The 15,015-nt window shown below is 47.9% G+C and overlaps 1 protein-coding gene across 9 annotated transcripts in view; it reads left to right on the forward strand.

Annotated features, from left to right (window-relative positions):
* The window catches only part of LOC139253747 (zinc finger protein 664-like), a 35,411-nt gene extending 21,807 nt beyond the window's left edge, over window positions 1–13,604 (forward strand). For all 9 annotated transcript variants that reach the window (XM_070873536.1, XM_070873541.1, XM_070873540.1 and 6 more), the window contains one exon: window positions 13,420–13,604. In XM_070873536.1, the coding sequence (XP_070729637.1) occupies window positions 13,420–13,464 (45 nt within the window). In that variant the 3' untranslated portion in view covers window positions 13,465–13,604. The remainder of the gene's footprint in view (window positions 1–13,419) is intronic.
* Window positions 13,605–15,015: the final 1,411 nt, after the last annotated feature.

A 15,015-nucleotide genomic window follows, 5' to 3' on the forward strand; every position in this document is an offset into this window, starting at 1 on the left:
ATAGTTAAGATGAATACGTGGCTTGAGGAATGGTGCAAGAGGGAGTGATTCAAATTCCTGGGACATTGGAACTGGTTCTGGGGGAGGTGGGACCAGTGCAAACCGGACGGTCTGCACCTGGGCAGGACCGGGACTAATGTCCTAGGGGGAGTGTTTGCTCGGGCTGTTGGGGAGGGTTTAAACTAATAAGTTAGAGGGATGGCAATCTATGCAGGAAGACAGAGGGGAGTAAAATGGGGGCAGAACCAAAAGGTAGAAAGGAGATAAGGAAAAGTGGAGGGCAGAGAAATCAACGGCAAAAATCAAAAAGGGCCACATTACAACATAATTCTAAAAGGACAAAGAGTGTTTTTAAAAAAAACAAGCCTGAAGGCTCTGTGTCTCAATGTGAGGAGCATTCGTAATAAGGTGGCTGAATTAACTGCGCAGCTGGCTGTTAACGGATATGATGTAATTGGAATTACGGAGACGAGGCTCCAGGGTGACCAAGGCTGGGAACTCAACATCCAGGGGTATTCAATATTGAGGAAGGATAGACAGAAAGGAAAAGGAGGTAGAAACATAGAAAATAGGTGCTGGAGTATGCCAATCGGCCTTTCTAGCCTGCAGCGCCATTCAATGAGTTCATGGTTGAACATGCAACTTCAGTACCCCATTCCTGCTTTCTCACCATACCCCTTGATCCCCTTAGTAGTAAGGACTACATCTAACTCTTTTTTGAATATATTTAGTGAATTGGCCTCAACAACTTTCTGTGGTAGAGAATTCCACAGGTTCACCACTCTCTGGGTGAAGAAGTTCCTCCTCATCTCGATCCTAAATGGTTTACCCCTTCTCCTTAGACTGTGACCCCTGGTTCTGGACTTCCCCAACATTGGAAACATTTTTCCTGCATCTAACCTGTCTAAACCCATCAGAATTTTAAACGTTTCTATGAGGTCCCCTATCATTCTTCTGAACTCCAGTGAATACAAGCCCAGTTGATCCAGTCTTTCTTGATAGGTCAGTCCTGCCATCCCGGGAATCAGTCTGGTGAACCTTCGCTGCACTCCCTCAATAGCAAGAATGTCCTTCCTCAGGTTAGGAGACCAAAACTGTACACAATACTCCAGGTGTGGCCTCACCAATGCCCTGTAGCAACACCTCCCTGCCCCTGTACTCAAATCCCCTCGCTATGAAGGCCAACATGCCATTTGCTTTCTTAACCGCCTGCTGTACCTGCATGCCAACCTTCAATGACTTATGTACCATGACACCCAGGTCTTGTTGCACCTCCCCTTTTCCTAATCTGTCACCATTCAGATAATAGTCTGTCTCTCTGTTTTTACCACCAAAGTGGATAACCTCACATTTATCCAAATTATACTTCATCTGCCATGCATTTGCCCACTCACCTAACCTATCCAAGTCGCTCTGCAGCCTCATAGCATCCTCCTCGCAGCTCACACTGCCACCTAACTTAGTGTCATCCGCAAATTTGGAGCTCCTACATTTAATCCCCTCGTCTAAATCATTAATGTACAGTGTAAACAGCTGGGGTCCCAGCACAGAACCTTGCGGTACCCCACTAGTCACCGCCTGCCATTCTGAAAAGTACCCATTTACTCCTACTCTTTGCTTCCTGTCTGACAACCAGTTCTCAATCCATGTCATCACACTACCCCCAATCCCATGTGCTTTAACTTTGCACATTAATCTTTTGTGTGGGACCTTGTCGAAAGCCTTCTGAAAGTCCAAATATACCACATCAACTGGTTCTCCCTTGTCCTCAAAAAATTCTCGAAAATTTGTCAAGCATGATTTCCCTTTCACAAATCCATGTTGACTTGGACCTATCATGTCACCTCTTTCCAAATGCGCTACTATGACATCCTTAATAATTGATTCCATCATCTTACCCACTACCGATGTCAGGCTTACCGGTCTATAATTCCCTGTTTCCTCTCTCCCTCCTTTTTTTAAAAAGTAGGGTTACATTGGCTACCCTCCACTCGATAGGAACTGATCCAGAGTCAATGGAATGTTGGAAAATGACTGTCAATGCATCCGCTATTTCCAAGGCCACCTCCTTAAGTACTCTGGGATGCAGTCCATCAGGCCCTGGGGATTTATCAGCTTTCAATCTCATTAATTTCCCCAACACAATTTCCCGACTAATAAGGATTTCCCTCACTTCCTCCTCCTTACTAGACCCTCTGACCCCCTCTTATATCCGGAAGGTTGTTAGTGTCCTCCTTAGTGAATACCGAACCAAAGTACTTGTTCAATTGGTCCACCATTTCTTTGTTCCCCGTTATGACTTCCCCTGATTCTGACTGCAGGGGACCTTTTTCTCTTTACATATCTATAGAAACTTTTGCAATCCGTCTTAATGTTCCCTGCAAGCTTCTTCTCGTACTTCATTTTCCCTGCCCGAATCAAACCCTTTGTTCTCCTCTGCTGAGTTCTAAATTTCTCCCAGTCTCCGGGTTCACTGCTATTTCTGGCGAATTTGAATGCCACTTCCTTGGCTTTAATACTATCCCTGATTTCCCTTGATAGCCACAGTTGATCCACCTTCCCTTTTTTATTTTTACGACAGACAGGAATGTACAATTGTTGTACTTCATCCATGCGGTCTCTAAATGTCTGCCATTGCCCATCCACAGTCAACCCCTTAAGTATCATTCGCCAATCAATCCTTGCTAATTCACACCTCATACCTTCAAAGTTACCCTTCTTTAAGTTCTGGACCATGGTCTCTGAATTAACTGTTTCAATCTCCATCCTAATGCAGAATTCCACCATATTATGGTCACTCTTCCCCAAGGGGCCTCGCACAACGGTATTGCTAATTAATTCTCTCTCATTACACAACACCCAGTCTAAGATGGCCTCCCCTCTCGTTGGTTCCTCGACATATTGGTCTAGAAAACCATCCCTTATGCACTCCAGGAAATTCTCCTCCACCGTCTTGCTTCCAGTTTGGTTAGCCCAATCTATGTGCATATTAAAGTCACCCATTATAACTGCTGCACCCTTATTGCATGCACCCCTAATTTCCTGTTTGATGCCCTCCCCAACATTACCACTACTGTTTGGAGGTCTGTACACAACTCCCACTAACGTTTTTTGCCCTTTGGTGTTCTGCAGTTCTACCCATATAGATTCCACATCATCCAAGCTAATGTCCATTCTAACTATTGCATTAATCTCTTTTTTAACCAGCAATGCTACCCCACCTCCTTTTCCTTTTATTCTATCCTTCCTGAATGTTGAATACCCCTGGATGTTGAGTTCCCAGCCCTGATCATCGTGGAACCACGTCTCCGTAATCCCAATCACATCATATTTGTTAACATCTATTTGCACAGTTAATTCATCCACCTTATTACGGATACTCCTTGCATTAAGACACAAAGCCTTCAGGCTTGTTTTTTTAACACCCTTTTTCCTTTTAGAATTTTGCTGTGCAGTGGCCCTTTTTGTTTTTTGTCTTGTGTTTCTCTGCCTTCCACGTTTCCTCATCTCCTTTCTGTCTTTTGCTTTTGTCTCCTTTTTGTTTCCCTCTGTCTCCCTGCATTGATTCCCATCCCCCTGCCATATTAGTTTAACTCCTCCCCAACAGCACTAGCAAACACTCCCCCTAGGACATTGGTTCCGGTCCTGCCCAGGTGCAGACCGTCTGCTTTGTACTGGTCCCACCTCCCCCAGAACCGGTTCCAATGCCCCAGGAATTTGAATCCCTCCCTGCTGCACCACTGCTCAAGCCATGTATTCATCTGTGCTATCCTGCGATTCCTATTCTGACTAGCACGTGGCACTGGTAGCAAACCCGAGATTACTACTTTTGAGGTCCTACTTTTTAATTTAGCTCCTAGCTCCTTAAATTCGTTTCGTAGGACCTCATCCCTTTTTTTTTACCTATGTCGTTGGTACCAATGTGCACCATGACAACTGGCTGTTCTCCCTCCTTTTTTCGAATGTCCTGCACCCGCTCAGTGACATCCTTGACCCTTGCACCAGGGAGGCAACATACCATCCTGGAGTCTCGGTTGCGGCCGCAGAAACGCCTATCTTTTCCCCTTACAATTGAATCCCCTATCACTATCGCTCTCCCACTCTTCTTCCTCCCCTCCTGTTCAACAGAGCCAGCCACGATGCCATGAATTTGGCTGCTGCTGCCCTCCCCTGATGAGTCATCCCCCTCAACAGTACTCAAAGCAGTGTATCTGTTTTGCAGGGGGATGACCACAGGGGACCCCTGCACTACCTTCCTTGCACTGTTCTTCCTGCTGGTCTTCCATTCCCTATCTGGCTGTGGACCCTTCACCCGCGGTAAGACCAACTCGCTACATGTGCTACTCACGTCATTCTCAGCATCGTGGATGCTCCAGAGTAAATCCACCCTCAGCTCCAACTCCGCAACGCGGTCCGTCAGGAGCTGGAGGCAGACACACTTCCCGCACACGTAGTTGTCAGGAACACTGGAGTCGTCCCTGAGTTCCCACATGGTACAGGAGGAGCATAACACATGGTCGAGCTGTTCTGTCATGATTTAACCCTTAGATAGGCAACAACAATGCTAAAGTTTACTTACTGTTATAGAAGAGAAGAAAGAAAAACTACTCACCAATCACCAGCCAATCACTTACCCCCTTGGCTGTGACATCACCTTTCTGTTTCTTTCTACTTCTTTTTTGCCTTCTCCCTGTAGCTGCACAAGTACGCCTCTCGCTGCCGCTGTGCCTCTTATGGGCCTCTTATAGGCCTCCGACCCCAGACTCACGCCTCACCAACTGCCACTGCCTCTCGCTGCCGCTGGGCCTTTTATAGGCCTCCGACCCCGGACTCGCACCTCACCAACTGCCGCCGACTCTCGTGGGGTAGCGTTGCTGGTTAAAGAGTAGATTAATGCAATAGAATAAGGAAGGACATTAGCTTGGATGATTTGGAATCTATAATGGGTAGAGCTGTGGAACACCAAAGGGCAGAAAACGCTAGTGGGAGTTGTGTATGGACCACCAAACGTAATAGTGAGGTTGGGGATGGCATCAAACAGGAAATTAGGGATGTGTGCAATAAAGATACAGCAGTTATCATGGGTGACTTTAATCTACATATAGATTGGGCTAACCAAACTGGTAGCAATATGGTGGAGGAGGATTCCCTGGAGTGTATAAGGGATGGTTTTCTAGACCAATATATCAAGAGCCAACTAGAGAGCTGGCCATCCTGGACTGGGTGATGTGTAATGTGTAAAGAGACGGTCTGTGTATGGAGATGTAAAACAAGGAAACGGTGTCTGTGTATGATAGAGACACAGCCATGTGGTCACAGTCAGAACAATGCACAGATATCCTGGTTATGGTTTGAGCAGGGTTAGATCATGAATGTAGTAAACATAAATATCACCAGTGTAGCCGCAGCTTGTTAGAACAGACCTGGGGAGCAGAGAGCTCTGAATTCACTGTATTATCCCCGTTCTCCAGATCAGGTAACTATACTGTCTGTATTTTGCAGTGCTGTTAATAACATCAGTAAAAGACAATCTATTATGAGCTTGATTATCTTGTGTCTGAAACCACAAGATTAAATATTTAGAGACAATAAGATGAACAAGTAAACACATCATGGCCCAGTACTCCAGCTTTTTATTCACAGGAGAAAATTGTTTATCTAACTCCTCGAGTGGACAGAATAAAGAAAGATCCAAACTCTAAAAGCCCCTCGATGCATTTGTAAATATCTTTCAAATTCTGACATATCAATTGTCAGTATACGATCCATTCAAGTCAATGGAAGACGAGAGAGGAGTTGGGGTGAGGGGGTTGGAGAGTAGGGGTGAATGAGGAGTTGGGGTGAAGGGTTCACTGCTCATGAATAGACTGTTGAACTATAATGGGGTTTGTTTTCTCTTTGCAATGTTTTGAGTTGTGTGTTTAACTGAAGTCAGACACAGAGCTGCAGTTACTCGCGGGCACTGGGCTGTTTCTAGTGAATGAATGTGGAAAGTGTTAGTGGGGAATAGATTTGTGTGGGATCATTCTGTGCTGAACACATTGCTGGGCTGCGAGTTTTTTATTCGATCATGGGATGTGGGTGTCACTGGCAAGGCCAGCATTTATTGCCCATCACTAATTGCCCTTGAGAAGATGGTGGTAAGCCACCTTCATGAACCGCTGCAGTCCGTGTGGTGAAGGTACTCCCACAGTGCTGTTAGGGAGGGAGTTCCAGGAATTTGACCCAGCGACAATCAAGGAATGGCAATATACTTCCAAATCAGGATGGTGTATGACTTGGAGGGGAACGTGGAGGTGGTGGTGTTCCCACGTGCTTGCTGCCCTTGTCCTTCTAGGTGGTACAGTTCGCGGGTTTGGGCGGTGCTGCTGAAGAAGCCTTGGCGAGTTGCTGCAGTGTATCTTGTAGATGGTACACACTGCAGCCACGTTGCGCGGTGGTGGAGGGAGTGGATGTTTAAAGTGGTGGATGGGGTGTCGATCAAGTGGGCTGCTTTGTCCTGGATGGTGTTGAGCTTCATTCATCCAGGCAAGTGGAGAGAATTCCATCACACTCCTGACTTATGCCTTGTAGATGATGGAGAGGCTTTGGGGAGTCAGGAGGTGAGACACTCACTGCAGAATACCCAGCCTCTGACCTGCTCTTGTTGTCACAGTATTTATGTGGCTGATCCAGTTAAGTTTCTGGTCAATGGTGACCCCCAGGATGTTAATGGTAGAGGATTCGGCGAGGGTAATGCCATTGAATGTTAAGTGGCGGTGGTTAGACTCTCGCTTGTTGGAGATAGTCATTGCCTGGCACTTGTGTGGCACAAATTTTATTTGCCACTTATCAGCCCAAGCCTGAATGTTGTCCAGGTCTTGCTGTATGCAGGCATGGACTGCTCCATTATCTGAGGAGTTGCGAATGGAACTGAACACTGTGCAGTCATCAGCAAACATCCCCACTTCTGACCTTATGATGGAAGGAAGGTCATTGATGAAACAACTGATGATGGTTGGGCCTAGGACACTGCCCTGAGGAACTCCTGCAGCGATGTCCTGGGGCTGTGATGATTGACCTCCAACCACCACAACCATCTTCCTTTGTGCTAGGTATGACTCCAGCCAGTGAAAAATGTTTCCCCTGATTCCCATTGACTTCAGTTTTACTAGGGCTCCTTGATGCCACACTCGGTCAAATGCCTTGATGTCGAGAGGGCAGTCACTCTCACCTCACCTTTGGAATTCAGCTCTTTTGTCCATGTTTGGACCAAGGCTGTAATGAGGTCTGGAACTGAGTGGTCTTGGCAGAACCCAAACTGGGTATCAGTGAGCAGGTTGTTGCTGAGTAAGTGCTGCTTGATAGAACTGTTGACACCTTCCATTACTTTGATGATGATTGAGAGTAAACTGATGGGGCGGTAATTGGCTGGATTGGATTTGTCCTGCTTTTTGTGGACCAGACATACCTGAGCAGTTTTCTATATGTTGGGTAAATGCCAGTGTTGTAGCTGTACTGGAACAGCTTGGCTAGAGTTGCAGCTCGTTCTGGAGCACGTATTCAACACAACAGAAGGGATGTTGTCGGGGCCCATAACCTTTGCTATATCAGTGCATTCAGCCTTTCTTAATATCGTGGTGAATCGAATTGGCTGAAGACTGGCTTCTGTGATGGTGGGGACCTCAGGAGGAAGCCGATATGGATCACTTGACACTTCTGGCTGAAGATGGTTGTAAACACTTCAGCCTTTTTTCTTTTGCACTTATTTGCTAGGCTCCGCCATCATTGAGGATGGGGATATTCATGGAGCCTCCTCCTCCCATTAACTGTTTAATGGACCACCACCATTCACGACTGGATGTGGCAGGACTAGAGCTTTTATCTGATCCGATGGTTATGGGATTGCTTAGCCTTGTCTATAGTATGCTGCTTCTGCTTTTTAGCATGCATGTAGTCCTGTGTTGCAGTTTCCCCAGGTTGGCACCTTATTTTCAGGTGTGCCTGGTGCTGTTCCTGGCATGCTCTTCTACACTCTTCATTGAACCAGGGTTGGTCCCCAGGCTTGATAGTAATGGTAGAGTGAGGGATATGCCAGGCCTTGAGGTTACAGATTGTAATGGAATACAATTCTGCTGCTGCTGATGGCCCACAGCGCCTCATGGATGCCCAGTTTTGAACTGCTAGATATGCTTTGCATCTATCCCATTTAGCACGGTGGTAGTGCCACACAACACAATGGAGGGTGTCCTCCGTATCAAGATGGGACTTCATCTCCACAATGACTCTGCAGTGGTCGCTGCTACCAGTGCTGTCATGGACAGATGCATCTGCAACAAGTAGATTGGTAAGGACGACATCAAGTAGGTTTTTCCTCTCGAGTTGGTTCTCACCATCTGCTGCAGGCCCAGTCGAGCAGTTATGTCCTTCAGGACTCGGCCAGCAGTGGTGCTACCGAGCCACTCGATGATGGACATTGAAGTCCCTCACCCAGAGTACATTCTGTGACCTTGCTACTCTCAGTGCCTCTTCCACGTGGTGTTCAACATGGAGGAGTACTGATTCATCAGCTGAGGGAGGGCGGTAGGTGGTAATCAGCAGGATATTTCCTTATCCATGCTTGACCTGAAGCCATGAGACTTCATGGGGTCCGGAGTTTTACCTATTACTGATGTCAAACTGATGGGCCTATAGCTACCCGGGTCTGCATTGTCTCCTTTTTTAAAAATGGGGACTACATTAGTCTCCTTCCAATCTGTAGGAACCATTCCAGAGTGCAGTGAGCAATTAAAAATACAGGCAATTACCGATAATTAATCCCTGCCCGTCAGCTTGGTCCACTTGAACCCAGATCACTTCAGCTGTGCCTAATGAGGCAATATCAAATCTCTCAAGCTGTTCGATTCTCACTGATTGAAATAGCAACCCCAGCTCCCCTTTGACCTACACTATCCTTTCTCAAACCATTGTAGACCTTTAGGTGAATGTCTGCCATCATTGTCATCTAGTCATGTCTCAGAAATACACAATACATCTAAATTCTCCAACACAGCACAGGATTACAATTCTAACAATTTGCTTCCAACACTCCTTGCATTTACATAAAGGCAATTTAAAGGTCTCCCATCTATTTCTTAGTTATTAATTCTTGTTTGCTTCCTAACTGATTCAACGTCATGCTTTGCTTCTATGTAATTTTCACATGTAGTAAGGCTAGCTTTGAACTTATCTACACTATCCCCTTGCTGAACTCTGAGATAATTCAGCACCCTCTGCCAACCTTTTAGCTCCCAAGAAGTTAAGATGGAGGTTGTCTCTCCTAAACAACTTACCTTGTCCAGCGAAAACCTCCCAATTATTGATGAAGTGAAGCTGCTTCTTTTTGCAGAGGTCCTGAAGCCAGATGTTGAATCCCAAGGTTTTGGCTATTTCTCTCCATCGATCTGGACATGACTGGCAACGTAGAAACATAGAAAATAAGTGCAGGAGTAGGCCATTCGGCCCTTCGAGCCTGCACCACCATTCAATAAGATCATGGCTGATCATTCACCTCAGTACCCCTTTCCCCCCTCATAGCCCGGAGACTACTACCCTTGCACCCCTTTGCTGAAGGACATTTATGAGGCTTTTGTAGGAATCCTGCATCACAAATGGACTTCTATCCATGATATCATTAGTTCCAATATGTAAACCTACTAAATATCTTGGCACTCACCTTTCATTAGTTCTTCCACACGGTGCTGGAGATCAGTTACCTTGGTCTCTGGAAAACAGAAGACTGCTCTTGACAGAGCCTTACCTCTACATAGGCTGCTGTCTGTGTGCCTGATGGTGGAGTCCCCAATGAGGATTGCCCATTGCCTCTTGCTCTTGCTCTGGCTGTTCAAACAATGTCCTCTTGGACTTTTCAACCTTCCTCTTACCTTTTTCAAGATGCTGATATTAGGATTGAGGTTCGGTATCACTGGTGCTGACCTCACTGCCTGTCGTGTTCTCCAAATCACAAAGCGGGGCATACCGGTTTGAATTAATAAGAGAATCCAAAGAAACTGTCCCTTTAAACAGGCACAGAGACTATGTGAAACTAAGAAAGAAGCATTATTGGCCAACTAAAAGTAAACCAGATGCTGGGGCCTGTAAGTAGCGCTCCACCAGCCGACATCCGACTGAAACACGGCTGCTATCGTCATCAGTGCCAGGCGCAGGACCAGGGGGCGAGGGACAATTTTTGGTCCGGGGCACTGTGCATGGTGATGACGTCAGCCTCACTGAGCACAGCAGAGCGGGGTGCAACGTCTTACCGTCGCTGCAAAACTCCCGGCAAATTTAGCGGAAAGCGCTGTTCTCACCGCGCCCAGTCGCAAACTCATTTGTACCCATTTCACCAGCTGGGAGTGTTAATGGGAGATACAAAGTAGCAAAATTTCACCCCCTCTCCCTTTAAACAGGCACAGAGACACTGCAAATTTAAACAAACGCAGATACACTTCCCCTTTAAACATGTACAGAGACACTGCCCATTTAAGCAGGCACAGGGACACTGCACCTTTGTGAGTCTCAGAGACACTGCCCCTTTAAACCATCCCAGGGACACTGCCTCTTTAAAAACAGGCAGTGACACCCTCAAAGCCTCCTTGAACAAGTGCATCATCATCATCATCATCATCATAGGCAGTCCCTCGAAATCGAGAAAGATTTGCTTCCACTCTAAAAGTGAGTTCTTAGATGACGGAACAGTCTAATATGGGTATTACAGTCTCTGTCACAGGTGGGACAGACAATCGTTGAAGGAATGGGTGGGTGGGACTGGTTTGCCGCACGTTCTTTCCGCTGCCCGAGTTTGTTTTCTGCATGCTCTAGGTGAAGAGACTCGAAGTACTCAGCACCGTCCCGGATGCACTGCCTCCACTTAGGATGGTCTTTGGCCAGAGACTCCCAGGTGTTGGTGGGGATGTTCCATTTTATCATGGAGGCTTTGAGGGTGTCCCACCTGGGGCTCGCTTGCCATGTAGGAGTTCCGAGTAGAGCGCTTGCTTTGGGAGTCTTGTCAGGCATGCGAACGATGTGGCCCGCCCAGCAGAGCTGGTCAAGTGTAATCAGTGCTTCGATGCTGGGGATGTTGGCCTGATCGAGGACGCTAACGTCAGTGCGTCTGTCCTCCCAGGGGATTTGTAGGATCTTGTGGAGACATCGTTGGTGGTAATTCTCCAGCGATTTGAGCTGTCTACTGTATATGGTCCACGTCTCAGGTATCACTGGCCCTGTAGACTATGAGCTTGGTGGCAGATTTGAGGGCATGATCTTCGAACACTCTTTTCCTCAGGCGCCCGAAGGCTGCGCTGATGCACTGGAGGCGGTGTTGAATCTCGTCGTCGATGTCTGCCCTTGCTAATAATAGGCTCCGAGGTTTAGGCAATGGTCCACCGTAGATCTTGATGACTGGGAGAGCAGTGGTGTGTTGTGGGGTCAGCTTGGTGGAGGACCTTTGTCTAACGGATGTTTAGTGTCAGGCCGATGCTTTCTTACGCCTCAGTGAAGATGTTGACTATGACTTGGAGTTCAGTCTCTGAATGTGTGCCGACGCAGAACAAGTGCAACATCCCCAGTGACACCTGGGAATCCCTGGCCTAAGTGGAGGAAAAGCATCCGGGAAGGCGCTAAGCACCTCGAGTCTCTTCGCCGGGAGCAAGCTGAAGCCAAGAGGCGACAGTGACACCCGTTCCTTCAACCACCATCTGTTCCCACCTGTGAAAGAGACTGTAAGTCACGCATTGGACTCTTCAGTCACCTGAGAATTCATTTTTAATGTGGAAGCAAGTCATCCTCGACTCCGAGGGACTGCCTCAGAAGAGAAGCCCCTGCCCCCTTTAAACAGGCGCAGTGACCCTGCCCCCTCAGGAAGAGCGCGCCCTGTATTGGTCACCCACTGATTGGTACAGTAGCCCCACGCCCCGCCGCTGATTGGCGCAGAGCAGCGGCCGCTGGGTGGGCTGATGCCCCGTGCGACCTCGCCATTGGCTGCGGGCTGAGTGGCGGCGGCGCGCGAGAGAGCGGTTAGCCGGCGGGCTCCGCTCGCGGCCCGGATGTTCGGAGAGCCGTTGTGGAGATTGCCGCGCGGACTTTCTCACTCAGTGACTCCGCGGGGGGCGGCGGTAGGAGCGGCCAGGCCCAGGCTCTGTGCGGGCTATCTCTCACTGACACCGCGGGGTAGGGGCGGCCCAGGCTCCGTGCGGCCTCACACACTCACTGACGCCGCGGGCGGCGAGGTTTGGGTCGTCGGTGGGTGGCGGTTGCAGGATAGCTTCGGGCGGCGACGGGCCTTGGTTACTGGTGGGTGGAGAGTGAGATGGCGGTTTGTCGGGGGGAGTGCGGCCCCCATCTTTGGCAGCGCGGGGAGCGAGAGGGACGAGGCGTTTCTTGACGTCATAGTTTGTCCCGCTGCAGGGCAGGGAGCATGCGTGGCGGCCATCTTAGTGCAGGGAGGCCCTCAGGTGCAGGGAGGCCCTCAGGTACAGGATGGTGACCAGTGACATGAATATATAAGAAATAGGAGCCGGAATAGGCCATTTGGTCCCTGGAGCCTGCTCCGCTACTCAATAAGATGATGGCTGCAGCATCTGGAGTGGTTCTCCTTGGAGCAGTGAAGGTGCAGGGCAGGTTTAAAAGAGGTGGTCACAATCAGGAAGGCTTTAGATTGAGTCAGGGAACAGAGTAGTTCTGCTCACCCAATCAGATAATGGAAGAAGCCCATTTGGCCCGTCGAGCCCGTGCCAGCTCCCAACTGGTCCCACACTTCCACCCTTTCCCCCGAGTTTGCAAATGTTTTTCTTTCAGATTCCTTTTTGGAAGCTGTGATTGAGTCTGCCTCCACCACCCTTTCAGGCCGTGCATTCCAGATCCTAACCACTCGCTGCGTACAAAAGTTTTTCTTGCATCGCCTTTGGTTCATTTGCCACTCACCTTAAAGCTCTCCTCCTCAGTTTCTCTACCCTAGCCTGACCCCTCATGATTTTGAACACCTCTATCCAATCTCCTCTTAACCTTTTCTGCTCCAAGGAGAACAGCTCCAGTTTCTTTAGTCTACCCACGTAACTGATATCCCTCATCTCGTGAATCATTCTTGTAAATCTTTTCTGCACCCACTAAAACCTTCACATTCTAATGTGCAGTGCCCAGAATTGGATACAATACTCCAGTTGAGGCCGAACCAGTGTTTTATAAAGGTTCATCATAACCTCCTTGCTTTTGTACTCTGATGCCCAGGATCCCGTAAGCTTTTTTAATTGCTTTCTCAACCAATCTTGTCACCTTCAGAGATTTGTGCACATATACCCGCAGGTCTCACTGTTCATGCACCCCCTTTAGGATTATACCCTTTAGTTTATATTGCCTCTCTTCGTTCATTTAATCATGCTTCTCCAATTTTATTTCTTAACTCAGATTCATGGCCTCAATTTCTTTCTTTCTCTGAGCCCCTCAACTTAATCTGGCAGCATAATGTTGGCGAGTGGTGATTGATTGCCCTGGGAACTAACAGGAAGAGAGCTCAGAAGCCGGAGGGCCCAGGGAGCAAAATGTTCTGCAACCAGTCGTGGTGCTTGAGGGTTGGATCATGAGTCGGCCAGTCAGGTGAGTCAGTGTGAATCTCTATTAAACTATTTATTTTTAAAAAGTTAGATCGCAATTTCTTAACAAAACAGTTTAACATTTGTCAGTATTTTGGGTCCCTGGAGTTCCTTTAGTGCCAAGTGGACTTAGGTATTTAAAGGTCATTCAATTCCCTCTTTCCATGTTGCTGTTAGTTAAATGTACAGTGATTGATTTCCCCTTATTATGCATTTGTAGTAGTTAAAGTAACATCCTTCCTGTTGGTACTGCGTCACATTCTGTGCTGGGCGAGATGGCTGGTGGCATCAGCCTTTAAAATTGTCATCCTCTTGTTCAAATCTCTCCAGGGTCTCGCCCCTCCCTATCTCTGCAACCTCCTCCTGCCCACCAACCCTCTTAATTAGGCTGGGTTTGTTTTCTTTGAAATAGAGGAGTATGTGGGGAGACCTTAATGAGGTCTTTAAAATTTTGAGGGGCCTAGATAGAGCGGATAGGAAGGACCTGTTTCCTTCAGCACAGGCGTCAACAACTATGGTGTATAGGGTTAAAGTAATTTTGGGGGAGGTTTAGAAGCGATTTGAGGGGAAATTTCTTCACCCAGAAGGTGGTGGGGGTATGGAACTCACTGCCTGAAAGTGTGGAAGGTTCAGAAACCCTCACCACAGTGCATCAGTGTGGCTGAGAATTTTGTGGATAGCACGTTTCAGGGAGTGTTCACCCTGCAGCTTAAGTGTGTGCAGGCATAGGAGGGAATGGGTGACCGCCAGACAGACAAGGAGGACCAGGCAGGTGGGGCAGGAGTCCCCTGACTTGCTAACCGGTTTTCAGTTCTGGATACTGGTGAGCCCGATGTTTGCTCTGGGGAGTACAACCAGCGCCAAGTCCATGCACCACGGGTTGCTCAGCTGCAGGCAGATTTTAGGGAGCTAGGAAAGTGATTAAAAGCAGGACCTCAAAGGTCATAATCTCTTGATTACTCCTGGTGCCACGTACTAGTGAGTACAGAAATAGGAAGATAGAGCAGATGAATGCAAGGCTGGAGAGATGGTGCAGGAGGGAAGCTTTGGGACCATTTCTGGAGGAGGTGGGACCTGTACGTGTCGGGCGTGTTGCCCCTCAACAGGACCGGGACCAATATCCTCACCAGAGATTTTGCTAATGTTTGGAAGGCAGAAGAAACAAAGGCTAGAAAATAGACAACAAGGGAGTTTGGCAGTGCTAAACGCCAGTGTCGGTATGTTTCGGTGAGATCACCTCTCATTCTTCTAAACTCCAGAGTGTTTCGGCCCATTCTACACAATCTCTAATCATAAGACAGCCCTCTTCAGAAACACTTCAATGTCAGTGCATGGAGTCTAGGGAATGATGGCAGATAGACGAGGGCACTGATGGACACATGTGATTATGATATTGTAGCTATTAGTGAGA

The sequence above is a fragment of the Pristiophorus japonicus genome, unplaced genomic scaffold, assembly GCF_044704955.1.
Source record: "Pristiophorus japonicus isolate sPriJap1 unplaced genomic scaffold, sPriJap1.hap1 HAP1_SCAFFOLD_510, whole genome shotgun sequence".
NCBI classification, from domain to species: Eukaryota; Metazoa; Chordata; class Chondrichthyes; family Pristiophoridae; genus Pristiophorus; species Pristiophorus japonicus.